The 27,139-nt window shown below is 39.8% G+C and overlaps 3 protein-coding genes across 3 annotated transcripts; 2 read left to right on the top strand and 1 right to left on the bottom strand.

Moving 5' to 3' along the window:
* The first annotated feature begins 7 nt into the window (after positions 1-7).
* Positions 8-11,799, top strand: dnajc2 (DnaJ (Hsp40) homolog, subfamily C, member 2). Its single transcript, XM_028450378.1, has 15 exons — positions 8-217; positions 1,362-1,552; positions 3,345-3,420; positions 3,491-3,589; positions 3,656-3,878; positions 3,967-4,032; positions 4,134-4,225; positions 4,302-4,423; positions 6,384-6,533; positions 9,590-9,678; positions 10,046-10,297; positions 10,401-10,501; positions 10,702-10,812; positions 11,412-11,566; positions 11,645-11,799. The coding sequence occupies exons 1-15, from the start codon at positions 76-78 to the stop codon at positions 11,711-11,713; spliced, it is 1,938 nt and encodes a 645-aa protein (XP_028306179.1). The 5' UTR covers positions 8-75; the 3' UTR covers positions 11,714-11,799.
* On the bottom strand, positions 11,735-20,697 carry pmpcb (peptidase, mitochondrial processing subunit beta). Its single transcript, XM_028450379.1, has 13 exons — positions 20,576-20,697; positions 19,126-19,263; positions 17,942-18,028; positions 17,737-17,866; positions 15,550-15,748; positions 15,390-15,469; positions 14,901-15,013; positions 14,486-14,629; positions 14,241-14,401; positions 14,082-14,167; positions 13,919-14,007; positions 13,248-13,323; positions 11,735-11,917 (listed from the first exon to the last, which is right to left on the bottom strand). Exons 1-13 carry the CDS (start codon positions 20,657-20,659, stop codon positions 11,853-11,855), a joined length of 1,452 nt encoding a protein of 483 aa, XP_028306180.1. The 5' UTR covers positions 20,660-20,697; the 3' UTR covers positions 11,735-11,852.
* An 827-nt stretch (positions 20,698-21,524) lies between these two features.
* phax (phosphorylated adaptor for RNA export) lies at positions 21,525-23,236 on the top strand. Its single transcript, XM_028450345.1, has one exon. The coding sequence runs from the start codon at positions 21,796-21,798 to the stop codon at positions 22,948-22,950; it is 1,155 nt and encodes a 384-aa protein (XP_028306146.1). The 5' UTR covers positions 21,525-21,795; the 3' UTR covers positions 22,951-23,236.
* Positions 23,237-27,139: the final 3,903 nt, after the last annotated feature.

Genomic DNA, 27,139 nt, shown 5'->3' with positions numbered 1-27,139 from the left:
CCGATAGGATGCGGTGAACACGGAGCGGTGAGCGCAGTGCACGGCTCGGTGAATGGAGGCCCATGTGCCGCGTCCATGACGGGATTCGAACCAGGACCTTCCCTCGGAGCTGCCCCCCGGTGCCCTGACCCGCTGTACGGTGCTGTGGGCCCCGGTGTAAACATGCTGCCAGAGGCACAGGACGGAGAGGAGACGGTGGTGTTTAAAGCCGTTGCCGGTGAGACGGGATACTCGCAGCTAGCATGTAGCTAGCTAACCTCTCACACTGACCACTAACTTCACCAACCCATCTATTGGCTTTCACAGCTTTCTGCTCTAAAGTAAACCTTCGGAACATGTCCTATAATTTGTTCTCAAAGCTTCCGTTTAGTGTTGTCATTATAAAATGGTTTTGTGCCAAAGCGATTATCGGGAACGCGCACAGCTTTTTAACCCTGTGCCCAATTTATACTCGATTAATCTGCTTTAATATCCCTTCATACCAGAGATGACAAACTCATTTTAACCCAGGGGCCAAATATAGATCAGTTTGATCTTAACAGGGCCAAAGATTACAGGTGGGAAAAGTGTCTTTTTATGGCCAATTTTTTGACTTCCACATAAAACTGATTTGGTATGTATGAAATTACCATAATTGTATGTATAAAGTGCATATGCACTACACTATCCATTCAAATAACGGTGGTGAATGCCATAACCAAAAACACATTTGTTGGATTTCATAATTAATTTAACTTTGTACTTAAGAAGAAAATATGAGTTGTTCTCAAATCAATTATAGTTTTATTAAAAAGGAAAATAGTAACAGTGAAATAAATCCATATGGTGCATCCCTGGTAGATTTGATTTATAAACAAAAAAAAAAAAAAAAGCCATTATAAATGTTGTGTCTCTTATGTCAGTCTATAAATAGCCACATGACATGGAATACATTCTCACATGCAAATATCTTGCATTTACACCATATTTTCTTGCCATTAAATGTGCAGTCCATTATGTAGCAAGTTTATCAAATGAATGGACATCAATTCTTGTGTGATGTCAGCATGTGAAGCATGCTTCTGGGAAACTAGTGCATCATAGAAATATGAAAGGAATAGTATTAGTGCACTACATTTTCGGAGAGTGTTATTGCTTTTAATGACATCTGATTAGGGATAGTTGATAAAAAGGAAATATGTAAACTGATGCAGTGATGGCTTTGAAATGGCTGAACACTGAAACAGAATTGAGGAAATTTGAAAACAGGAAATCAGAGCCTCTGCTTACCCGTTTTAGTGCATTATTGTTTACTTTACACCATAATGGAACAAAAATCCATGTTCTAAAAGCTGTATCCTAAACCTTCCTTCCCTCCACAGCGTCTGTCCAGGTTCAGGTGGAGCCAGTGGGTCGGTGGTTCGAGGCCTACGTCAAGAGGAGGAACAGGAATGTGTCGGCCTCTTTCCAGGAGCTGGAGGTAGAAGAGTCTTCCTCTGAGGAGGAGGAGGATGATGAACTTCAGCTGGAGGAGCACCCCTTGCTCCGGACGCTGGATCCTAAAGACTGCAAGGTGTGTGTTTGAGAGAGAGAGAGAGAGTTGTTCACTGTCTGTACACGAGCCTCTGATTATAAAGCTGACTGACGGCTGCAGCACAAGTAAAAAAAAAAAAAAAAAAAAAAAAAAAAAGAAGAACCCATAAAACATCAAAAACGGCTCATATGCAGATGAAAGCTGTGAATAGAGGAAGGCCTCTTGATGAGGCATTTGTGGGGAAAAAAGCCAAAGAAATAGAACAGATGATAAAATAGTATAATGTACGGCATTTGGTAGATAGAATATTATTAATTTATTATTTTGTAATTGGTTAGGATTCATTTGTTCTTGACTTTGAAATTTGGAAGAAGAGATGAGTTTTTTTGTCTTAACAAATTACATTTTTAAAAGTGGGGAAAAAAATGATCGTATGGTTGTGGAAGTTATCCATATGGGTGCATCCCTAGTAGATTTTATAATAAAGGCATTATTAATGACACGTTTATCTTTTGTCAGACTAATGACTGTTAATTGCAAATGATCAATTTCTATCAAGATCATTGTTTTGAAGTGCATGTTTGAGTTGTGGTTTTGTGCATTTCATTGTGTACAACAGGTGTCTTTGCACTCAAATGGGTTTGTTTGAAGTGCTAAACAAATAGTTTGTTAATAATTTAGACTTTTTGAACTTTCTATGTTCTTAGTCATTTCCTTTTCAACTTCTGTCACATGCTTGTTGTGTTGTAGTCTCACTGATGGACATGGTAATCTGGGCGGCCTTTGGTTCATTGATTTTCAGGCTGATGGACTCTAAAAATTGTATTCATCATTATGTGAAATAGGTAAACTAGAAATTAGGGCTGCCAACTTTGGTCGTGGTCGACAAGCAATGGCATCAGTTTCAATACCGTTTAGAAAAGAAAAAAAAATGCAATGCACTTATATGGGTGATAAGGATTAAATATCAATATAATGTATTTAACGCCTAAACATGATTCTACATTCAGCAACAGCTGTGTGTGAGTGTGTGCTGGCTGCAAAAAAGAAAGTGTTGCGCCTCAGCTAACAGTGCGCTGTCCTCAGAGCAGATCAGAGAGGGAACAAATTAAGACAGGCTTGAAGCACAAGCATCCACTGTTAAATCAATACTTTTTCTGCACGAGAACATGGATTATCTTTATGTTTGATATGTGGATTATGTAAATAGATTCACTGCTGTCTCTGCGCACCTGTGTTTGACGTGCGTTTGTTTCCCGATGCGCTGATTTGATGTTGACATTAACAGTTTATTAATAAAAGCAGACTTACCACTAAAGCAAATGTAAATATGTCATTTGTATGAGAGAAAAATAGGTTTTAATTGTGGTTTCAGGTCGGGCACGGATATAAATACCTAATGTCTGTCGGACCTGTAGGTTTCACTTTTGCTTTGTCAGGTTCTGGTCAAAGCTTGAATAAGGTTCATATCATAAATGGTCTGTGTTTAAGAGCAAATCGGCACCACAAAACGCCAAAATAAAATGTCTCTTTTTCTTTCTCCTCCTCCTCCTCTGCACCTTGCTCATTCATTCTGTTTTTTTATTTTTTTATTTTCCATTCTCTGTTTTGTTTTTGTTTTTTTGTTTTTTGGTCGACTAATCGCTACGTGTGCCATAGTCTTAGTTGACCAACCATTTCCTTGGTTGACTACAGCCCTAGTAGAAAAAAATAAAAAAATATTTAAAGACGCTAAAAGGGTAGTTGCAGAAATAGAGAAGCTCTGCTATCTTTACTATGGTTTAACAGTGGTTCTGATTCATCATAAGTTGTTCTGTGTGTACTTCCTTAGAACCAGGATCACTATGCCGTCCTTGGGCTCCCACACCTCAGATACAAAGCTACGCAGAGACAGATCAAAGCTGCTCGTAAGTGTGAATCATCCTCTTCCTCTCTCTGCCCAGCTGTGATGAGTCCATCTAACGTTGTGTTCTGTAGATAAAACTGTGGTGTTGAAGCATCACCCTGACAAAAGGAAAGCAGCTGGAGATCAGATCGTAGAAGGGGACAATGACTACTTCACCTGCATCACTAAAGGTATGCAGCTCTAACTCTGGCTCTGCCTCCAAAGTATCCTGAGCCCACTCACTGTTTGTCCCTCAGCTATAGAAACTCTGTCTGACCCTGTGAAGAGGAGAGCCTTCGACAGCGTTGATCCCACCTTCGACAACAGCGTGCCTTCTAAGGGCGAAGGCAAAGAGAACTTCTTTGAGGTGTTTTCTCCCGTGTTTGAGAGGAACGCCCGGTGGTCTTCCAAAAAGCATGTGCCTGCACTCGGAAGCTTGGAATCAACGTTTGAAGAAGTGGATAATTTTTACTCCTTTTGGTAGGACATGGTTTTGTTTTGTGTTTTAAGCCAAAAAATATGTAACCAAAGCAGTTTAGGTTGTAAAGTTAGCTTTTTACTGTCGTAGGTACAACTTTGACTCATGGAGGGAATTCTCATACTTGGATGAAGAGGAGAAGGAAAAAGCAGAATGGTAGGTGGTTCTGCATTGCTGCTCTGTGCAGGACTGCTGAAGCACTACATTCTTCTGTGTGTGTATATATATATGTGTGTGTGTGTGCTTTCCTCCTCCAGTCGAGATGAGAGGAGGTGGATTGAGAAGCAGAATCGAGCATCGCGAGCCCAGAGGAAGAAGGAGGAGATGAACAGAATACGGACTTTAGTCGGTACAGTCAGCACAGGATCCTCCTCATTATTCACCACACACTGTAGGAATCCTAAACTCTGCACGCTTCTCTGCAGACACGGCCTACAGCTGCGACCCAAGGATAAAAAAATTCAAAGAAGACGAAAAGGCCCGGAAGGAGTCCGAGAAAAAAGCTAAAGCTGAAGCCAAGAAGAAGGAGCAAGAGGAGAAGGAAAGAGTGAGTGTAAAATTTGACCTAAATTAACATGCAATTTCCTGCATTCTGGTGCATTTTAGCTTCATGAACAAGTAAAAAATCTTAATAAAAACATTGGCACAATATTTTACTGAACTCGGTCACACTTTTGTCACAACTAGTGATCGACCGATTCATCAGCCTGCCGATTTAATCGGCCGATTTTTATGTGTATCGTCATCGGCCGATGTGCACTGCTGCCTTCGCCGATCCAATTTATAAACAGAACGGCTGCTACAGGCTGCTCTGTGTTACTGGAGACAGAGGCTGCAGAGCCCCTCCCCCCACTAGCAGAGCGTGAAGGAAGCTCTTCAATCCCAACGGCGGGGTTTAAACTTTCAAAGCATCTTTTAACTGTTTAACTTAGTGGTTGTTCCGTGGGTTCAAGTGTTGTTGTCGTCACTGTTGTAGTTAACAAGCAGCTGGCTGGAGGTTTGACGTGTGTATATGTTGTTTCTCCCTCTCTCTCTGCTTCTCTCTCAGCGCTGCGCTGAGAAGAAATTTTTAACTTTGAGAAGCAGTTTACTACATGTATGAATATTTATTTTTGTTGATGCACTTTAGAACAGAAACTCGAACAGTTTGTTGCTTATTGCGCATCTGACATCACGTTATTTTCCTCTGCTAATTTATGTTCAGGGGTTGTGTTGGAATGGACTATTATTCGTGGTTTTTTTTGGTGTTTAATACTATAGTTATATATCTTTATACTCAATAATCCTGTTAATAAAATATATCTTCAGTCAGGCCAACTTTTGTCAAAGCTATTTTCAGGCCAAGGACAAACGTTCTTTCATATAATTTCATGAGATGTCTTACTCTATTTTTTACTTGTTGTTCTACATCACCTGTTTTTATTACTTGTTAAATACTTTTTACTTGGTGTTGTTCTACCTCACCTTTGTTAATTTCAATAAATGTTCTTTTTTTTTTTAAATTGAGACTTGTAGCATTTGTTATCATATTTGTGTAATTTTTGTGATGTAAATTGACAGAGAAAAAGTAGTATCGGCTCCAAACATCGGCTCAAGAAAATCTGCAGTCCGTATCGGTCATTGGCTAAGGCTGATGGGAAAAAAAATCGGTATCTGTCCTAAAAAACCCATATTCGTCGATCCCTAGTCACAACAGTCTGTAATGAATAAACTGTATTTCTTTACTTTTTATTTCATGTTGCAACAAATTATTCACAGAATTACAGGGTTGATACAGGCAGAAGCAAGTCAAATTTAATGCTTTATTTTTAATGCCCAAATACTATATTTCAATGCCTGGTGCAGGCTGGGGATCCACTTGGCCAACAGGTTACTGGGAGGAGCCGTCGCTCTCCAGACACTTCTTACAGAAACTATGTCCGCACGGCAGCGTGGCAGGCTCGAACAAAAAGCTCAGACATATCCGACAAGAGAAGCTCTCAAAGTGGGTGCCGGTGGTTCCCACAGCCATCCTGCCTGCGAACACTCTAGGACAGGTAGTCAGTTAGGTTGGCCAGGTGAGCCGGTCTCAGCCTCTCCACCTCCTATCGGCAGCCAGGTCGAAGTCTTCTTGTAAAATACATCACACATCAGCGTAGGAAATTTTAAATTAAATGTTTTGGAATTTATGTTTGGACAAAAATATTGGGGGTTTAAATTGAATATTGGGGGGTTGTTTTCCCCCTATCATTATGGTATTACTAATAATATTCATTCAAAATAAAGCACTTGTTATTTTTCTGTACAATTTTTTTTATATACATATTGTTTAATTTAAGTTTACAAAGTCTACAAACACAAGGATGTGTGTTTGAGCCACTCTGGACATGCCTGGAGCTGTTCCTGCGCCTTGCTAATGGAGTAGCCTTTTCAATGTCAGGGAAATTATTTCCATGATTTTGGTTTTCTACAATCTACTATCAGATCACCTTTATGAACCCCCTCCCACGTGTGTTTGTGTTTTACAGGCCCGAAAGGTGGAGTTGGAGGCTGCTCGTCTGCTGAAAGAGAAGGAGGAAGAGGAGGCAAAGCAAGCTGCTCAGCAGGCCAAGAAAGAGAAGGAGATCCAGAAGAAGGCAATTAAGAAGGAGAGGCAGAAACTCAGGATGACCTGCAAAGTATGCACACACACTAGACCGGGAGACACAAGGGTGAACCTGGTTTTGTCGGATAAAGTTTTTTTTTTTCTCTGTTCTTTCAGGTAGTTTTGGGCATGCTTATCATGAATCAGGGGGTGACAGTTGATATCCTTTGGGCAATTTTAGTTATTAACCCCCTCATGTCCGACACTCCCAAATCATCAGAACATGAGAATTTCCTATGATTCCACGGTATTAATCTGTAAATTTGAAATTTCAAGTTTCAAATTTCTGAAACTTAATATTTATTTATACAGTGTTTAATGCTGGCTGACATGAATCCAAGTAGAAAAGAATTAACCCTTTTCTAGTTATTGTTAAAAAGCAAATTATCATAATTTTACCAGCAAGACTTTAAATAGCTGAAGTAAAAAGGAAAGAATAATGCAAAAACTTCAAATTTCAAAATTTTGAAGACGGTAATATGAAGTTTCTACCCATTTGTCAAAGCTCAGAAATCTAGCATTGGTTTATATTATGTATTTACTATGTCTACAATGTCTTATTCAAAGAACTTGGAAGTGAGCAGGTCAACATGGCACACTCCCTAAACTGGAAGATTGTAAAATGAGGAATGGCATTAAAGCTGCAGTATGTAGAATTGTGAGACGTATAGAAACAACCACACTCCACCCTCCCCTCCCTATTTTTAAACCTATGGTCCCTTACTGGTATCCTGGTCAACGCTCCAACTATGGAGCTCTTAGCGACTTTTTTCGCAATAGAGACAAGTGACAAATGGGGGCGACCGTGGATCAGTGGTAGAGTGGGTTGTCCATTGACCGAAGGGTTGGGGGTTCAAATCTTGCTCTAACCGAGTCATTGTCGTTGTGGCAGCCACGCCTCTGTCAGTCTGCCCCAGGGCAGCTGTGGCTACATTGTAGCTTACCACCACTGGTATGACTGTGTGAGTGAATGAATAATGGTTTCTGTAACGCGCTTTTGAGTCTCCTCGAAGAAAGCGCTATATCAATTCAAGCCATCATTATTATTATTAAATGTAGGGACTTTATCTTCTATTATTGGAGAGTTTTCTGATGTTTTTGAGACTGACATGAAAGCTTGTATCACTCTCTAGTTATTGTCCTCCAAAGCAACGATGGCTGCTGCTGTAGCTCCTCCCTCCCCCACACCGCTCAAATTAATTGCGTCTGTTATCTCCACCTTGTATGTCCCTCTGAGGTTTACACTCCATTTATCCCGTGTGTTCTCGCTCTCCCTCTGACACCAGTATGTGAGGCGGACTGTGCACGGACAGTGTCACAGACCTCATTGAGGTTTCAGTATGTTTGTTCTTTATTCTGTTGCTCCTCCACGTGGGTCTTCCTTTTTCCTCTGTCTTTACTGACCTCTCCTGATGGAATGTCCACCATTGATGCAGATAAGACGTGAACGCACATTGACTTTAGTCAGGCAGCCAATAGTTATGCCCCAAAACAGCTCTTGGAGTACTCTGTAAAAAGATCTCTAATTGGCTGAAAGGTCATGCCACGCTCCTATATTTATAAAGCTCAGTGTGGGTGATTTGTTTATTGTGTCCTTTTCCCATCCAAAGTGGGTTTAGTGGTGGCAGGTCAGAACCAGAATTTTACCAATGGGCCCTCTCCTCATTTTCAATGGAAGCTTCCCTCATTGGTGGAAGAGCATGCAAGTCTGGGAAAACGAATGACCCTTCCCATTCATTCTTACCCCATACAAGCAGCCCTGTACAAGCTCATAGGCAAACACCTCCTTTACATTAACATCTGTTACTGGCTAATAATGCAATGGCCCTTGAGTAGATGGAATTCAGGTCAGAAACCTTGGATTCACCAATCTTCACAGGTTTGCTGGAATCTTTTCTAGCTTCTTAGAGATTGTACTGTAAAATCCCTCTGGCCATTGTCGAAGTCTTTTAACATTGTCCCTCCAATCACGATGGCATTTTCATCATTTACAGATCCCGGCACTAGCTTTGAAAAGATGGCAGCACATACTAATTGTGAGTGCTTGCTTAATCCTATTAAAACACAATTAAACCTGGCCTTAAGCTTGGTCAAACTTTGAACATAAACCATTCTAGTGATGCTTTCACTGACATTACGTGCCCTCAAAACAGTGGATAGTCACGGTTTGATTTCTATCCTAAGCAAAAGAACATTGAAGAAAGGCACTGTAAACATGTGCTTAAAACAATAGTGACTGTACAGTGTCATCTGGAGTGTTTTTCAGTAACTAGGCCCTAGACTAATTTCTAAGACACGAGGGACAAGACTAAAGTGACAGCCATCAGTCTTTAATGACCAACCCCTACCCCACATGCAAATTTGAAGGGGATGGGTTCATTTGCAATATTATACTCCTAAAGTGATTCTGACAATCTCTTTAATATCAATTATTGCAGAATATAAGCATATTTCAAGTTTGTTCAGCATAATTAGTTGAAAAAGCAGAGGAATCTGGAATATTTCAGAGTTTGAAAGGGGTTAATATCATGAGTTGCCCAACAGATATCAACTGTCACCCCCCCTGATTCATGACAAGCATGCCCTAGAGTCTAAGGGTGTCAAACTCCAGTCCTCGAGGGCCGGATTCCTGAGACTTTTAGATGTGTCCCTACTCAAACACTCCTGATGGAGACCAATGTGTTGTGATCAAGCTCTGCAGAAGCATGATAACGAGCCATTCATTTGATTCAGGTGTGTTGGAGCAGGGACACATCTAAGAGTCTGAGGAATCCGGCCCTCGAGGACTGGAGTTCGACACCCCTGCTCTAGACTACCAGAAAAATTGAGAAAAAAAAACTTTATCCGACAAAACCATGTTCACTGAAATTTAGGAGTTTGGCTCCCAGACTACACTGCCTTCAGGGGTGTCCACAGTGAACCCTCTGTCTCCATCTAACTCTATCCTCTACATCCTCTGTTCTTACATCAACTGACTTCATGTCCTCTCTCACTACATCCATAAATGCTGCTCATTGATGGATATGACGGATACTGTATTTGAGCTGAAGTTTTGGAAACATTGACAGTTTGTTTAAATTTTCTTTTCAGAACTGGAATTACTTTGCTGATAATGAAGCTGAAAGTGTGAAAATGATGGAGGAGGTGGAGAAACTGTGTGACCGGTTGGAGCTGACCAGGTACTGAACATCAGCCATTGAAATGTTCATGACTCTCTTTACTGTCCGATTATTAACACTACCTGACAGAGCTTTCATAATGGTGTGGGACCAGTTTGCTTTATGTGTAATTAACTGCTCATCTATATAATGCTGTAAAACTGCACCTGAAAATTATTGATCATTGAACCATTTAAGAAAATGAGTTGATGAATCGTTTCATTAGTGTTAAAATGGGTCTCATTTTTGCTCTTTGGCGTATTGAGCTTCACCCTGAGTAATTCTCATGAAGCATTACCTTTACCTCTGCTACTGAACCAAAAAACATAAATATATGTTTTATATACAGAGACAAACTATGATAGTGGTTAACAACTTTCTGTTTCAGTCTGCAGTCTCTGAATGAAATCCTGGCCTCTGGCTCCAAAGACGACAGCAAGGCAGCTGTGGACAAGCAGGTGCAAGAGGTGAACGCCCAGCTGCAGAGGGAGAAGGAGGCTGAAGTCCAGGCTCAGCAGGCTGCTCGCAGTGCTGAGCAGGCCAGTGGAGGAGGGGGACAGGTGGGGAAGGGCTGGAATGAGGAGGACCTCCAGCTGCTCATAAAAGCAGTCAACCTCTTCCCTGCTGGCACCAACGCCAGGTCACTATCCTCACACAGCAGCCAGCTTGTGACTGCTGCAAACTTTAAATGACCTTTGTAAAATGTTCCCTTCAAGTTTAACCATTGTTTTTTTCTTTTTCAGGTGGGATGTTATTGCCAATTACATGAACTTGCACTCCTCCAGTGGGATAAAGAGGACAGCCAAAGATGTCATTAACAAAGCCAAGAACCTGCAAAGACTAGGTGAGCTCACACAAGCTCCCTGCAGTGACCTCGGTCACGTAGTGAAAAGCAGACATAGCTGGACACTCAGATATAATGAGAGAACTTGTTTTATTCTAACAATGAGACCAGTGAATGATGTCAATCTATTATTCTACGCCACCACTGATTTCATGTACCAATAGTAGAGTTGTACAGGCTGATGATGCTTCTATCTTCAGATCCACTGCAGAAAGATGAGATCAATAGAAAAGCCTATGAGAAGTTTAAGAAGGCGCACACTTCAGTATCTGCTTCCATAGACAATGCTGTGCCCTCAGAGAGATTTGATGGTAAGTTTGTGTTTTAAATCATTCCCCACACCACAGGGATCCCTGAAAATGTAACTTACATTTAAAACCCTTAACGGATACTATCTGCTATGTTACATCCTGAGGAGGTTCTCTACATGTCTTTGTTATTGCACACTGAGAACACAGCTGCTGGGCCCATTTTAGGAGGTGATGATGCATACAGCCCTTCCAACTGTGCAGAGAACACAGTATTAATTTTGACCTATTTAAATCTGAACATTGGTGCACTGATCCCCAGATATAAAACTGGGGATCAGATGTAGTATTTGTACTGTAACCCTAGTTAATGAACACACTTAAACTAAACTCTGTTGTTGCATCAGCAGGTAGAGATACATTTAAAAATGTTTCCACAACTTCAGCAGGAGGATTAGAATACAACTGCTATCAGGCTTTAATTTAGTTTAAACTCTTTTTGATGCAGTGAATTAAACTCAGCTGCAGATGAGACATTAGTTATTTCTCCAACTTTCTTCTTGATCACAGAACTGTGCGTTCTGTATGTGTAACCAAAGGATGGCTGCTGTTAGCCAGGAAATATCTCTAAGAAGAGTTGTTCTGCTGTTGGGCCTCATTAGGTGGAGATAGCAATGCTGCCCCCTGGACCACAGAGGAGCAGAAGCTTCTGGAACAAGCCCTCAAGACATACCCAGTGAGCACACCTGAGCGCTGGGACAAGATTGCAGCAACTGTCCCTGGTCGCAACAAGAAAGACTGCATGAAGAGATACAAGGTACGTGAGAGTGCACACAGCAACATCTACAGTACATGATAAAGGTTGCTAATAAGAACACTGTCTCCCTTTAAACAGGAGCTGGTGGAAATGGTGAAAGCCAAAAAAGCAGCTCAGGAACAAGTCACAACCAAGACTAAGAAATGACAAGAATCTAAACCATTAGAATATTTGTGTTATTTTAACATTATTGTGTTGGTCTTTATTTTATAATAAAACTTTAAGGAGACGAAGGTGGTTCAGTGTTTTTGTGGCTGCTGTACATGTGATTGTTTTCTGAAGAGGTTCAGGTTCTCATCCAGAACATCCCACTACGAATTTGATTGTAGTCTGGCAGCTGTTCAATTGGACCTGCAATGAAAATAAGCAAACAAGATATTAAGTGTCACAGCAGGTGAAGTGTTTTGGAGATAACTGGATTTAATTGTTCAATCCTTAATTATCATTCTGTCGAGCATCTGTCTGAAACATGTTTGTAGCTTCTGTGTATCATGAAAATGTAGGTTTTGGAATGAAGAGATTTAAGGTCGGCAGACAAATCAGCAGCAGGCCCAATTAAACAATCCACGTGTTTCCTGCAGGTGTGCAGAAACAAGTGGTGAGGTAAGTGTCCTTCAGGAAGGACTCTTTCCTTCACTTTGTCAGCATGTATCTATTGAGTCCCGGGATGTACATGCTGAACACACACAGAGCCGTTTAGGGAGAGAGTTGCGACTTCGGTGTCGCAAAACATTTATTTTTCATGGTACTTCCGGGTTTCTCTTTTATCTCAACAACCTGCGATGGATTATGTGCATACGCCCAGCTGGCGCGCGTGTGAGAGATAAGGCACGGAGGAGATGGAGGTACACAGTATTTATAATAAAAATATCCTAAATGAGAAAAAATAAGAGGAAACCAAATATTTATACAAAAAGTACAACAATAGAAATGCACAAATATACAAAAAGGCTCCAAAAACACAAAATGACATGTACAGTATTACAGAAATACACCAAACAAAAACATGAAAATGACAATACACAAAATGACAACATAAATGCAGAAAAAAGATGTAAAAATACACAATGACTCCAGAATCACACTACAATGGCAATCAAAACTAATAATTATACACAAAAACAACAGAAAGATACAAAAATACACAAGTCCAACAAACATACATTACAGAAAAAAACAAATTATAAAAATTAGTTAATGCGCATGTCTCAGAATTAAACCAGGAAAATTGCACCTATTTTACTTTGCTCCCGCAAATAAACCCCTTTATAACACGAGTATGCACACCTCTTTGTACATCCAACCTTCAAACATATACTCATTTGCCCATAATTGACATCTCTATTTAGTTCTCCCATTATATAAATACATACTTCCGACAGGCACTGTACTAGTATCTATAAAGCAAAGAATCCTCAAATATCTCTGTGATTCAGTCTCAGATTGACCTGAGTCTTTCACCATGGCTGCTGTTTGGTTAAAGGTGTGCAATATCAGATTTGTTTGGACCGCAATGATACCGTTCATAAATTATTTCAACAACCTGCCTACCCAACCCTCGTGCTCACGGCACGTCACTGATGTAGCCTATATTACAGGGCTAAATATTAAACCTCCCACTTTTCTATAGCAATACATACTTCTTACGGGCACTACTAGTTAAATAGAAACAAGAACCTACCAACTGCTGCGATTGCTGGAGCTCTGTTGTAGATATACTTGGTGCATACGTCCTTTATGGTGTCAGCGTCGATGGCCTGTTTAAAAAAAAAAAACATGCATTATTACCTAAAGTGTAGTGACTCCAACACGACTAACAATATCCATAACACTTCACTGTTAAAAAAAAAAAAAAAAAAAAGGCACATTAAAAACCAACAATGCGAGGAACAGTGTTTCCTCCATCAACATTTATTAAGTTGGTGCTATTCTCTTAACTGGATATGATTTTATCTTTAGGTTAGGGCTGTGTATCTTCACTGGTCTTGAGATTTGATTACAACTATCATGTCTTCGATAAATTGATGCATCACAATGCTGAAGACGTTAATGAGGAAACCTGTTATTAATATGTTCAACCTTTCTGAGATGAATGATTGAACTTTTACTTAGACATGCTGTTTAGTTTTAAGTTCAGGATCATCTCAAGGTATCCACATCATTTTTTAACTTCAGTGTCTAAGGCTGCCTAAAAATCCCACTTCTTTGGTGCTGAGATATTTTCACCTTGTGTTCTGAAGTGTAGCAATTTCCTCGTCGGTTTTACTTAATACAGGGCGTCGTCCTATGACGTCACAAGTTGGAAGAAAGTGTACATAAGGAGTGCAGCAGAACCCTCTCAGCTCTACTTACATCTATCCGAGCCTCCAGCTCGTGCAGAGGAATCCTGCGACCATAGCACAGCATCTGTCTGCCAATGTCCTCACAAATGGGAGTGGATCCTATAAAACATACCAACATGAAGATACCAGAAACTATCTGGGGTGGAAAAGCATCGCTGTCCTTTGTTTATTACCATCAAGGTGCAGGAGCATGTTGGTCTTGAGCAGATTCTTGGCACGAGTCACCTCGCTCTCTGTCACACTGGTACACAGAGACATCCTGATGGCACAGGAATAAGCACATGATGACATCAGAGCATGTATGTACCAAAGTCTCCTGACTGACCACTCACCATTCCATCTGAGTGAAGTGCATCATGTCGTTGATGGTGCTAGGCTCACACACCATATAGAGCCCCCACAGGCCTGTGTCGGTATAGCAGGTGTTGAAAGACTGGAAGCTGTGGCAAAGGTTTCCCTGACAGGCCATCTGAGCCAGTTTACTGGACAAATTCTGCACGCACACGCACGTCTATGTCAGAACCCCAAACTGATGATAACCAAACTTAAACTCTCCATTGTTGCATCAGTTTCTCACCACGCCTCCTCCAAAAGAGCGGTCCCAGTTTCCAATCAGTGTGTTGGCCACCATCAGGGGGATGGTGTCAGGGTGAGACCAGCCCACTGCCTCTATGGCGATGGCGATGTGTGCCAGCGGCATTTTATCGTCTCGCACTCTAATCTGAAACATCAGTGGATAAGGTTTATAGTATCAGAGACAAGACAGGAAGTGTACAGCAAGTGTTTAGTGACCAAATCAGTGGTCCCAAGATCCTGAACATTAAGTAGAAACAGGAGATGAATGGATGCAGACCAAGGCCAGTGAGGTGTTTACAGTGTCACAGGTACAAAAATGTGGAACTTAATTCATATTTATTATCAAAGCAATGAACACAAGAGGGTCTGAATCCATCAGCCTCTAAATAATCATGTTTATTTCATTTTAATCTTACCTCACTTCCTGTGAAGTGGCATGGAGGAAGTGCTGGTGCCTCGCCTTGGTATCTGTTGGGCAGTTTTCCAAAGTGATACTTGGCCAGATCGATGAGTTCATGGTGATTAACACCTGAAACAAGCCACACAGTGTCACAACACAAATGGAGAGTTCTTTGAAAGTTAAGTTCTCAGCATCACTGGACATTGTACCTGCAATATCAGCCTATAGCCTGTGCTTGTTCAGGTTATTTGATTCTTAGGCTATGTGGACCTTTAGAAAACCAATACACATTTTCAGAATGAATATTTGTAACAATGAAATAAAATCAAATATTATTGTGACTGCAACTTTGAGCTCTGTGAAAAGCTGTGTGTGTGTGTGTTTTATCAGATAGACGAACTCAGACACTTGTCCCATCATGACGTTCCTCTGTTGTGAGAGTGAAGTCACAACTAAAGGCAGCGTCTTTATCCTATGTTAGTGTGTGAATGCAGAGAAATCACACCTCCAGCAGCAGACAGCACTATTCTGGGTCCTTTGTAGTGGGTGGTGATGTACTCCACCAGGTCTCCTCTGTTGATGGTCCTGTCGCGCACACACACAGAGCTCAGTCAGGTGTGTGACACCATAGTATGAGTGCAGCATAAAAACAACAACCCTCTTACTTGATGTTTTCTGCGGGACCCAGGATGGTCCTGCCCAGTGCTGTAGACTGGTAGGCTGTGGCGTGCAGGTAATCAAACACCACTTCCTGCAGGTTGGTCTCCACCTCCTGCATCTCTCGAAGGATCACTCCTCGCTCCCTCTCGATCTCCGCCTCCCCCAGCGTGCTGTTCTGAATGATGTCAGCCAGGATCTCCACCGCTGGGAAAACACACACACACACACACAAAATTGTAGGTCAGGAGACAAACTATTTTTCCTGAAGCTTCAGCAATGAGGTAGATGACAAACTTCACACCATGTACAAATCCCATTACCAAAATAAGAGCAGATTCAGGATAGTATTTATTGAACAAAACAAAAGTATTTGTTTGACTTTCTTCTTGTTGCAAAGTTTGCAAACAGACTCACAACCTGAAGGAGACAAGAAGATCCCTGAAGATAAACATCATGATCTGATCAGAAGAACCTTGAGAGAAAATTTAACGACAAATTAAAGTGTTGGAAATGGTTTTAAACTTTTTTTGACAGGCATGCTGTGAAATGCATTTTGCAAAAGAAAATATGAAGATTTATTTGATTAAAAAAAAAAAAAAAAAAAAAAAAATTACATATATGTGTTTCCAACAGCTATTTTTTTAATTATTTAGTTGGTTGAAAAATAGTGGTTCACGATTTAAAGACCGTGGAAAAATGTGGGTCCCAGGGTGAGACCAGTTGAGAACCCCTGCTTTAGACTGATAGAGAGACCTTTGAAGGGGCTCAAAGTTAAAAAGGACACATGAGCACAAACATGTTTTTGTTTCACTATCCTCTCCTTAAGAGACATCACTGAGAATAAAATATGATAAACTATAGTCTGATGCACAAAACACAGTAACATTTTATACCTCTACAAAATATACAGTATACTGTTCATTTCCTCAACTAAAAGTTTTTGTCATAGTTTTTAGTGATAATAAACCACATTGATGAAGACTATATCAAAATCTATTTATATTTTTGTTTACTATTATAAACTAAACTATAAATTTGTCACATGAATGAAACCCAATCAGAAATCATGTGATCATATGGTCTTACATGTTGATCACATTAAATATGTCTGTGTATTTACAAACATTAATAACATCTCAAATCAGGTTGATTAATGTTAATTGAATCAAGAGGAAAAAAAGCATAAACCCTCATGCTGTATGTTTTAGTCGACTATACAGATTTAGTCGACTAAAATCTTAACGTCATTTACCAAACATATATTTATAATAGTCCTGGTAACTAATTTTTTACTAAAACTAAGTTGCATTGTGGACCTGAGGAGAACCAAGAGGCCAGTCAGCCCGTCTCCATCCAGGGGTCAGTGTGGACATTGTGGAGGAGTACAAATACCTGGGAGTGGTGATTGACAATAAACTGGACTGGGGGAGGAACACTGACTCCCTCTACAGGAAGGGCCAAAGCCGCCTCTATTTTCTGAGACGACTGAGGTCCTTCAACATCTGCAGGAAAATGCTGAGGATGTTTTATGAGTCAGTGGTGGTGAGTGCGATCCTCTACGCTGTTGTTTGCTGGGGGAGCAGACTGAGGGTCACAGACGCCAACAGACTCAACAGACTCATCCACAGCTCCACTGGCTCCCCATCAAGTTCAGAATCAACTTCAAACTCCTCCTGTCCCTCAGGTCTAAATCCTCCATCCACCTCACTGTACCCAATACCCACCTCAGTACCATGGGAAGCAGAGCTTTCAGTCACTCTGCTTCCAAATATCAGAAACATTGACCCCTTACCCCTCTTCAAATCCAGGCTAAAAACCCATCTCTTCTAATCTGCCCACTCTGTAAATTCACATCCCTAATTTCACTTACATTGCTTTTCTTTTCTCTTCTTTGGATTATATATTGTTTTTAATGTATTGCACTGTCTTTATTATTTTGTTTTTATTGTAAAGTGTCCTTGGGTGGCCTGAAAGGCACTTTTAAATAAAATGAATAATTATTATTATTATGACTAAAACTAAATCAAAATTTGCTGTCAAAACAAACTGCCAATCTTTCCCTGCTATTCAGTTATTGGTGATGCTGTTATTCTGCTGCTTTCTTTGCCAGTTATAACCAACCTCTATGTTAAATCTAAAAGTTGAATAGGAGTAAATCAAGCTGTGACTCCTGCTCTTCTGTCTGCGTGTACCTCGAGGTAAGTCCTTGGAGAAAGCCTTGGCGTAGTACACCGTCTGTTCACGAGACGTGTAGGCATTGAGGTGAGCCCCCATGTTCTCAATCTCTAACTCCAGGTCGAGCTGAGAGCGTTTCCTGGTGCCCTGTCACATACAGAGCCAAGCATGTTGGCTTCAGTTAGCTTTGTTAGAAAGTAGACTGTGGTGTTACAGTCTCACCTTAAAAGCCATGTGTTCCAGAAAGTGGGCGGTGCCATTGTTTCTCTCATTCTCATAACGACTGCCGGCGTCGATCCACAGGCCAACCTGGAAGAAAAGGGGAGTTAATCCACCATTGGGAGCAACGTAGGGTTATACTGTGTAACTAAATACTGTAGCCTTGGGATCAAACTCCTCCCATCTGAGCCACGGTTACCAAAAAGATTCTGTGCTGTACAATTATATATTTATTTACTTATTGCAGATGTAGTTCAGGCATCTCTGCAGAAAGTCTAACTATTTACAACAATAAGGTGAGCTGGAACACAGAAACAACTAAAACAGCAGCTCCTACAGTTCAAAAGGGTTTTAGTTGCAGGAAGTTAATGATACTTTACATTTGAACCACTGTAATACACTATCTATATACAGTAAGAGCAGTTTAGTTTGACCAAATACTATTGATGGCCTAATACATTATGGTTTCATTTATTCAGACAACTTTTTTCAGGAAATGCTCATTTAAATTTGCTTTGATCTCTTAACATGTTTTGACTGCTAACTGTCAGTCTTCCTCAGAGGCATCTACTGATCGCTTGGATGTGTCCTTATCAAGTTGGCCATGCCCAGAAAAAACTCATAAGGACAGATCAAAGCAATCAGTAGATGCCTCTGAGGAAGACTGACATCAGGCAGGCGAAACATGTGAGGAGATCAAAGTAAATTTCAAAGTATATTTCCTGAAGAATGTTGACTGAATAAATTAACCCATAACATTATTTCAAAAAAGAAGCTAAAATGAACTTGCTGGAATTATTGATGGCCTGTTTATTTTTTTTGTCAACTTATTGATTATTTCGTTTGTTTGGATAACCAAATAATTATTGATCGATAGCACTTGGCTATTTGTTATTCATCTTGGCTAAACTAAAAAAACAAAGAAGCACACCCTAAGCAAAAATTATCAATTAATTTCCGCTAAGAATATTATTTTCATAATTTTTGTTTTGTAAATAATTAACATTAATAGTTACATGTTAACTTCCTAAAACATCATGGTTTATTTCTGTTTTAAAAGACGGGTCTACCTCTCTCTATGTGTTTAATGCCGCTCAGCACAAACCAACAAGGTCCAACCCAGTTCTTCATTTATTGTGTCTTTCTGTTTGAAGATATAGAAATAGTAATTATGGAGCTGATCGTACCGTGCAAGTGGTGAGCCCAGCGTCCTCTGATGCCACGCGTAGCCCGTTTTCTAAAGTGGTCACTTTGGTTTCAGGAACATTGAGAGCAACCTGCTGAGCAGCTTGAGAAGCCAAGAGTCTGTGAGGAGCAGCTGGGACCTGCAGCAGGAGCCGAGGTACAGGCGTTACACACAGAACTCATCCTCTGTCTTGTCCTTAACTAACAATGTTGTTCCTTTGTTTAAACTAGAATATCAGCAGCTGGATAAAGTGTATTTAAGAAATCAATTACAAACCCCTGAAGATCTTGTTTAGCTTTTTTAAAGATAAATAACTGCGATCCAAAGAAAACTGACTACTGGCAGCAATTCAAGATCACATCCTGAATTTACCAAGTTTCCCATATAACCATGACTTGATACAAATTTTAAATATTGCTTGTGGGAGCAAACAAAGGCCTCAATTAAGTACCTACATTAGATGACATGCAATGCCAGCCTGTCATCTCTGACGCTAAGCAGGTCTGGGCCTGGTTAGTAGTTGGATGGGAAAGTGCTGAGAATTCCAGGTGCCACAGTGGGGAACAGTCGCTCCAGTGGCATCTGTCATTGTGTCCTTGGGCAAGGCACTTGTAGTGAGTGAGTGTTGGTGGTGGTCAGAGGGACCAATGGCGCACTATGGCAGCCTTACTTCCGTCAGTCTGACCCAGGGCAGATGTGGCTACAATAGTAGCTTACCACCACTCAGTGTGGCATAAAAGGATAATGCCTTAATTCTATAAAGTGCTTTGAGTGTCTATGATAAAGCCCTATAGAAAATCCAATGCATTATTATTATTTAAGTATATACAACATTCACATTTTAGAAACACTGACATTTTCTATAAAGGTGCAATCAGAGATGGTCCACTTAAATAGGTCCACGGAGGCCAGACTTGCTTTAATTACCCATCTATAAAATATAGATATAAAAGCATTACCAATTAGATAGTGAGGTGATCTTATCTTTATGAATAGATGGACAATAGTGACATCTTTTCTCTTTAGGTCCAGTAATGTATTCATTTGTTTGAAAAATAATGGGAAATGAAAGGGAGAGCAGCGACTTAATGGAAACACATCTTGTATTATTTGCATGATATGTGTATTACTTTAGTCTTTTGTGTAATATTTGAAAGTTTATAATTTAATATGATGTTGGACTGTGTAAAATCTCACTAGAAAACCAATAAATTTTTTTTTTGGTCTCACATAATAACTTACGTTACTGTCCAACATAAGTACGTATGTTGTTAACTTTACAGCTTCTTTTCGGCTGTTTTTAACCACACACACACATCTGATGGGTCAAGGATGAAGCTAAACCGAGCCTGAGCGGCCATGCTTTTCTTTTTATACCAACTGTCTGAGTCTGTCAGAGGACAATGAACTGACTCCTCTACAAGTACAAAGCTACACATGTTCATTCTTACCCTTCTTACGGAGTTTATACCGAACAATTGTCTCGGAAAAAGATATTTGCCCACTGTCGCGAGCCGCTTGATGGACGCCGCCATACTGTTTACACCAGCAGCGCACACTGCGCATGCGCTGTTTAAATGCCGTAACATCCACCAGAGATGACGGAAGAAATTTTCCTAACAAATAAGATTCGTAAAAAAAAATAATAAAATTAAAATCCAATGTGTTACTGTTTCCAAATTATTGATCATATTAAAGTTACTTATCCAAGTCAGGTTTTCAGCTTGAGGACATCTCCCGTGTTTCAAATAAACAAAATATGTCAGGTCAAAAAATACCGTCTTTATTTTATTTCTTTTCAAGTGTTTATATTTAGTGAAGTCAAGAAAGACTCTTCATTTTGTGTTTGGCCCCCGGGCCATGAATTTGCTGAGGTCTGAGTGGAACTCCTGTAATATCCTGCCCATTTAATCGTCCTTGTGAATATATGAGCGTAGTATCTTTAATGATCCCGCAGTGGGAAAATGTCATGACAGCTCACATCAGATAAAGTGCAGTACAAAAACAAACAAAAAAAGACAACAGAAGGCATTGAAAAAAAATAAATAAATAAATAAAAAAAACCCTAAAAGACACCCGAAAAATAGTGCAATGAAGATAAAATAAACAATACAATAACATAAGCTATATACAAAAATAAATAAATAAATAAATAAACCATGTAAAAACAATAAAGGTAGATAAATACATATTTACAGGCGGGGCAATGAGAGATATTTACATATTTACAGACAGTAATCTTATCTAACTTTATGTAATAGGTCGCTAACATTGTTGATATTAATCTAATCAGGCCCATTTGAGATTAAGTTAAATTAAATGTGTCTGCTGCACTGAGGTTGGTTGGCAACCCTAGTCTTATATTTAATTTCCCATATAATATTTTATTTTGAAAGTGCAAGACAGACGGAACACGGAAAAGTGAGTTTATCAACGCGCGGCTTTTCTCTTGTCATTTTTAGTAACTTGGGCGCATTTTCTCCTGTTTCTGCTCCTTACAGAGTAAGAACCGAGCCCTGTTGGCATTCACACAAAGACGGAAATTTGAAGCAGCATTACTTTTATTTTTGATAGACTAATATAAGCGCTATCATTAGCAGCTAATGAGCTGTTAGCACTATAGTTACCTCTCGCTGGTCTGTAAAGCAGGACTGTTGTGCTCTGCAACAACATGGCGAATGGCCGAAGTTTAATGGACGCGGATCTGGAGGACGGGGAGATCTCAGGCTCGGACTCGGAGATAACAGCAGCCCAGGCTCCGTCCCTCCAGAGTAGAGCCTCTCAGTCCTCCGCTAACACCGGGTACCGAAGCTCAGGCAGACCGGTGGAGTCCAGCGACAGTGACCCGGACTCCTCGGGCGATGAGGCGGCTTTGTGGCGCAAGAAGCGGCAGAAAGTGTCCAACCCGCCACCACCTCCTGCGTGTCTTCCCCGGTGTGCACCAACCCCGGCAGGCCGTAAGGTTAACAACATCTGGGGCTCTGTGGTTCAGGAGCAGTGCCAAGATTCCTTAACGGCAGAGCTGGGAATATTCGGCATGGAGGGTGTGGGCATGTCCAGTAGAGATGTCGAGACCTATAACTTTGTTCTTGCTAAGAAGATAATGGAGAACGACAGGAAGATGGAGAAGCAGCAGAAGAATGATGGCGAGGTGAGCATGCTGGACGCTGAGCTGGAGGACTACATGAAGGGCCGAGGGACAGAGGACAGAGGAGAAAGGGAAGGAAAAAGAAAGAGGTCAGCCAAAGAGAGACTTGGTCCCAGGGCTGAGATGGACATCAAGGGCCGCTTTGAGATCACAGAGGACGACTCTGAGGAGACAGTGATCAGTGAGATTGCCTACAGGTTGCAGGAGCCGAAGAAAGATCTGATTGAGAGGGTGGTTTGTGTTTTAGGAAAGAAGAAAGCCATCGAGCTGCTGGGAGAGACTGCAGCCCTGGAGGAGAACGGTGGTGTCTACACCTTGGATGGCAGCAGGCGACGAACGCCCGGTGGAGTCTACCTAAACCTCATGAAAAACACACCCAGCATCACCAAGGCTCAGATCAGAAAAATATTCATTGAGGAGCAGCAGAAAGAAGTCAAAAGCAAGAAGGCTGCCCAGAAGAGGAGGCGACAGGTGGTGGCCAGGAAAATGAAACAGGCCATCGGTACACTGAACCTCCAGGAGCATGATGATGTTTCCAGGGAGACGTTTGCTAGTGACACCAACGAGGCCTTGGAGTCCCTGGAGGAGGTTGCAGGAGAGGAGGCTCAGGAAGAAGCTGCCATTGGCACAGAGGACACGCCAGTCATCTACAGTTCTGCTGATCTCGAGGTCTTCTGATGGACCTTCCCGCTCAACTCTGACATTTATCATATTCTGATAGCACTGCACCAACTGAATACACCACCATTGTGAAATAGTGTTTTTGTGCGCTGAAAGCATGGACTGTTGGTGGTTGATTTTTTTTGTTTTGTTTTGTTTTTTTGGCCTTTTAGTTCAGTTTCTGATTAAGTAAAATCCATCCCTTTGTCAGGAACATCTCTAGTTGTATGTTTTCAACAACACTATCATTGCTTAAATTCATGTGTGTCTTTATTTGGGGAATAAATAAAGGTAACTCAGGCAATGGAAGTCCTTAATGATTTATTTTAGGCAGTGGCTATCCGTACGGTTGCCGTATCAATATACTGACATTTTATCCATACGCAGCGCCCCTATTTGGCCCGTTTAAGTCGCATGACTAAGGCTAAACTTAACCCTAAAAATTGTTGCGATATCGGGTTATAACCTAAACCTAACCCTAAGACACTACGTACTTGTACTTTGATAACCGTACCAATTGTACCGGGGGTTGTCCGTATGGCAGGCGTACAAATAGTCACTTTATTTTACTCACAAGGGTTACTCCTCGTTGGTCAAAGACTATTCAGCATTTAGCCAAAATATCACACAAAGTCATCTCTTCTGCCACATTGGTCATGTCAAAGAGACATATTTTTATAGCTAAGTATGACAGTTTAAATTATTGAAATAAAGCGTTAAAAAATGTATTGTATTTTTCTGCGACATGTAGTAGTATCATCCCATTTTAACATAATCACTGATTGTTGAAGATTTAAAATTTTTCATTTCAGATTCAAAGTATCCAAAAACACAAAGTCATTGCAGCAATGAACAACTAGGATTAAAAAAAACAAAACAAATATCTTTATAAATTATATCTATATGCACACTTAAAAAAAACTTTCCCCCTCGACCTTATTGAGGATACAGTGACCTTCACTGACCTGTTGAAACAATCCCAGTATCCACAAATGGGATGTCTCAGGGCAGTGTTTCTCAAATGGGGGAGGGGGGTCCACGATGAGACTACAAGGGGTACTTCAGCGTAGTTAAAATTGATTATCTTACCAAACATTATCAGCAACTCACAAAGCGACAATGCAAAAGCACACAAAATAAGAAAGAAATATACTGATTAATAAAAAGAATAAACAAAATGACACCAAAAACACATGCACTAAGAGAGAAAGATACTTAGTATTACCAGCAACACACAAAAGAAAAACAAAGACACTAAATGAGAGAACAATACACAAGAATCACTATGAAATACACAAAAATAACAGAGAAAAATGACAAAAACAACCAACTGACACCAAAAACACAATAGTTTAGGTAATACCAACAAAAATACTGAATAATAAAAGAACCAACAACAACAAAATGACACAAAAACACCCAAAACGATGGAAATTATTTAGATTAGAGCATGGACTGAAAATACTAAGGTCAGCCTTGGTTCCATGACAGGAAATGATAAAAACTATCAAAATAAATCTATTCAGAAGGCACTAAATACTGTTTAATTTCACTTATTTGCAAAATGTTATAGTCAGACAGGGTACTTGAGTCAAAAAAGTTTGATCAGAGTTAGAGTGATGCATTTCCTATATTTAAAGATTGGAGGAACAACATGGTCGATGTCTCTGATCATTCATGGTTAAAACTATATAGTTTGGATTTGGACACAAGATGATTTAAAGCTTAATTGCTCAGAAAGCTGGGGTAATACATGTAAAACATATATAGATACATCAATAAAATTACAAGAGATCATTAAGAATAATACATTAAGTGAAATTCCTGGCACCTACTAACAAACTGTTTAAAAAATCTAGAACAATAAAACTTATGCATTTAGTAAGGTTCAAAGTGTTAGAGATTTTATTCAGAGTGTTATGTGCTCTAGTTCAACAGTTAATATTTGATTTGATGGAGTCTATCTTCTTATAAACACAACCTTATTTCTGCATTAATTCTGTTTCCTTGTCTTTTATCCCGGTTTTGTTATTGTTCCTTTCCCTTAGTCCTCGACAGCACCACAAGGAATGTAACACAGAGTAAGAAATAAAAGCCTTCTTTTGGGTATTATATAACTTTTTAAACAAAGAAGGAAAGTATAACTGAAGTAAATTTAGAAGAAGATGTATTTCTGTTTATGGCGTTTGTGAATGGTTTTGAGGATCACTTTGAGTTAATGAGTTCACTGTCTAGGTTCAAATTTAAAAAACAAACTGTATTGCACCTATTGAAACACAAGTTGATAGGCTGATGGATAGCGCTGTTCATGAGTTTTCTATTGTTTTTTATAATTCTGTTTGGGGATGGGCTCCGATAAGCAGTTACTACTTCAGTCCATTCCATTTTTGGTTGTTAAAACAAATGTTTATTCTTTGTTTTGCATTGTACACCTTTGAAAACAGTCAATAAAAAATAAATGTAAATCAATCAAAAGTAGATATATCTCTTCCAAAAAGGCCAGGATAGCTATTCTGGTACATAATTATATTTTCCTGTATTTAACCAATAGGTGGCAGCAAAAGCCTTTCATAAGAAGGAAGCAGGATAAAGGCGGAGTTCTCTAAATAATGTAGACCAGTGGTTTCCCAAACTTTTCACAGTCCTGTAGCCCTTCAGACCTAACCTGAAGCCATGTAGCCCCAACTCCTGCACACTTAAAAACATAATAATGTAATGTCATATACAATGTAGCCCTACAGCACAACTCTGGCCCTTTAGACCGTCAAATTCAGCCTGCAGGACAAAGTTAAAATGACAGAAAAACAACTATTGTCCAAATAATTCAGTTGTAGATAAATCAGCTGAGATATCAAAATACACAAATTCAATGAAACTCCACAATATTTGGAGAGTCGCAATTTTCCCATGCTTTTTTCACATGATTGCAGTCATTTTAAATTTGAAATTGTTCTAAGAACTCAATTTCCCTGCAATTATTTCACATAATTTCCACAAATTCAATAAAAGTGGGTCACAAAATTAAGGAATTTTGAAAGAGAAAATCCTGCTGGGACTGATATCTGTCACTTATTGCTTAAATATTGTTGGCGCAATACATACTTTTTGTATGATTTATACGTTGTATAAAGTACAAACTTGGGGACATATATCAATATTTATTTAATTTCTATTCACGTACCCCCTGGGCATACCCGTAACCCTCTTTGTGAACCTAGGATGTATACAGACAAACGCAGGTATAATGTGTGGGTATAATACTTAAGTGAAGCTTGTCCGTTTATTAATTTAAACCAGTTTGGAATGGTATGCATGAATAAATAAACCCCAGCAAACAGTGACTGTTTTATTTGTTAACAAAAATGCTATTTTGTTATTTTGTAAACATATTTCATTGTGGTTATGAAAAGTTTCATTTTAATCAAAATTACAAAACAGGATCTTATTATTATTGTCCTCACTATTGTAAAGTCCCCAACATGAAAAATATATTATGAGGAAACACTGGAACTTATCCATCTTATTCCTGTATGCGCCACTTTAGAAATGTAATGTAATAAGACAGTTATATGTGTATAACAGAAACAGTAGTATTCAGCACATGGTATTTCAATAATATTTTAGTTGGTAATTGCAGCTGCTGTATTTTCCATCCTTTATAGAAATGAAATCTGCACCAGTTGATTTAAAAATCTGTGTTCTTATTTGAGCTAAACATGTGTCAGTAAACACCTCCCACAGTTCACTAATGCAGCTGCATAACAATCAAAGTGAGAGTATACAGCGGGTCTGTTGCAGCTCTGTGGGGAATGAAAGGCTTTACTGGTGCTGTTTGATTTGTCTGCAGAAATGCCTTGAAAATGATCATTATCTCTGCTCATGGCTGCCACATTAAAAGGCCGCCATGTGCTGCACAAACATTGTTTGATATTGCCGACACTCTGGGCTTGTTTTTACATTTCCTGGCAGACACGTGCACTAATAAACCATTATCTTGCAAATCATGATTCCACATGTAATATAAGCTGATCAAAGTCTTACAAAAGGTTTTACTGTCAATGAGTTTTATAGTCACTTTACTTTAAGTGCGAGCATTTGCAGGGCGTGTACAGCAAGCTGCTTGTCTTCATAGTGAAGTTGATTATGTAGAATGATAAAGGAAATGTGTATCCCTGCCTTGTCCTATTATGTACAATTGTTACCCGCT

This window comes from Gouania willdenowi, chromosome 6 (genome assembly GCF_900634775.1).
Source record: "Gouania willdenowi chromosome 6, fGouWil2.1, whole genome shotgun sequence".
Taxonomy (NCBI): Eukaryota; Metazoa; Chordata; class Actinopteri; order Blenniiformes; family Gobiesocidae; genus Gouania; species Gouania willdenowi.
Note: the sequence above shows the minus strand (reverse complement) of the source record. Positions and strands in the feature narration are given on the sequence as shown.

What these genes read in the sequence shown, in the direction of transcription:
- dnajc2 (XM_028450378.1), top strand. Translation starts at nt 76, where the DNA reads ATGACGGGATTCGAACCAGGACCTTCCCTCGGAGCTGCCCCCCGGTGC. An exon ending in GACCGGTTGGAGCTGACCAG is followed by an intron (nt 9,679 to 10,045) that starts GTACTGAACATC and finishes TTTCTGTTTCAG; the next exon opens with TCTGCAGTCTCTGAATGAAA. An exon ending in GCCCTCAGAGAGATTTGATG is followed by an intron (nt 10,813 to 11,411) that starts GTAAGTTTGTGT and finishes GGGCCTCATTAG; the next exon opens with GTGGAGATAGCAATGCTGCC.
- phax (XM_028450345.1), top strand. Translation starts at nt 21,796, where the DNA reads ATGGCGAATGGCCGAAGTTTAATGGACGCGGATCTGGAGGACGGGGAG.
- pmpcb (XM_028450379.1), bottom strand. Translation starts at nt 20,659, where the DNA reads ATGGCGGCGTCCATCAAGCGGCTCGCGACAGTGGGCAAATATCTTTTT. An exon ending in CTCCAAGGACTTACCTCGAG is followed by an intron (nt 15,749 to 17,736) that starts GTACACGCAGAC and finishes GTGTTTTCCCAG; the next exon opens with CGGTGGAGATCCTGGCTGAC. An exon ending in CACTTCACTCAGATGGAATG is followed by an intron (nt 14,168 to 14,240) that starts GTGAGTGGTCAG and finishes CTGTGCCATCAG; the next exon opens with GATGTCTCTGTGTACCAGTG.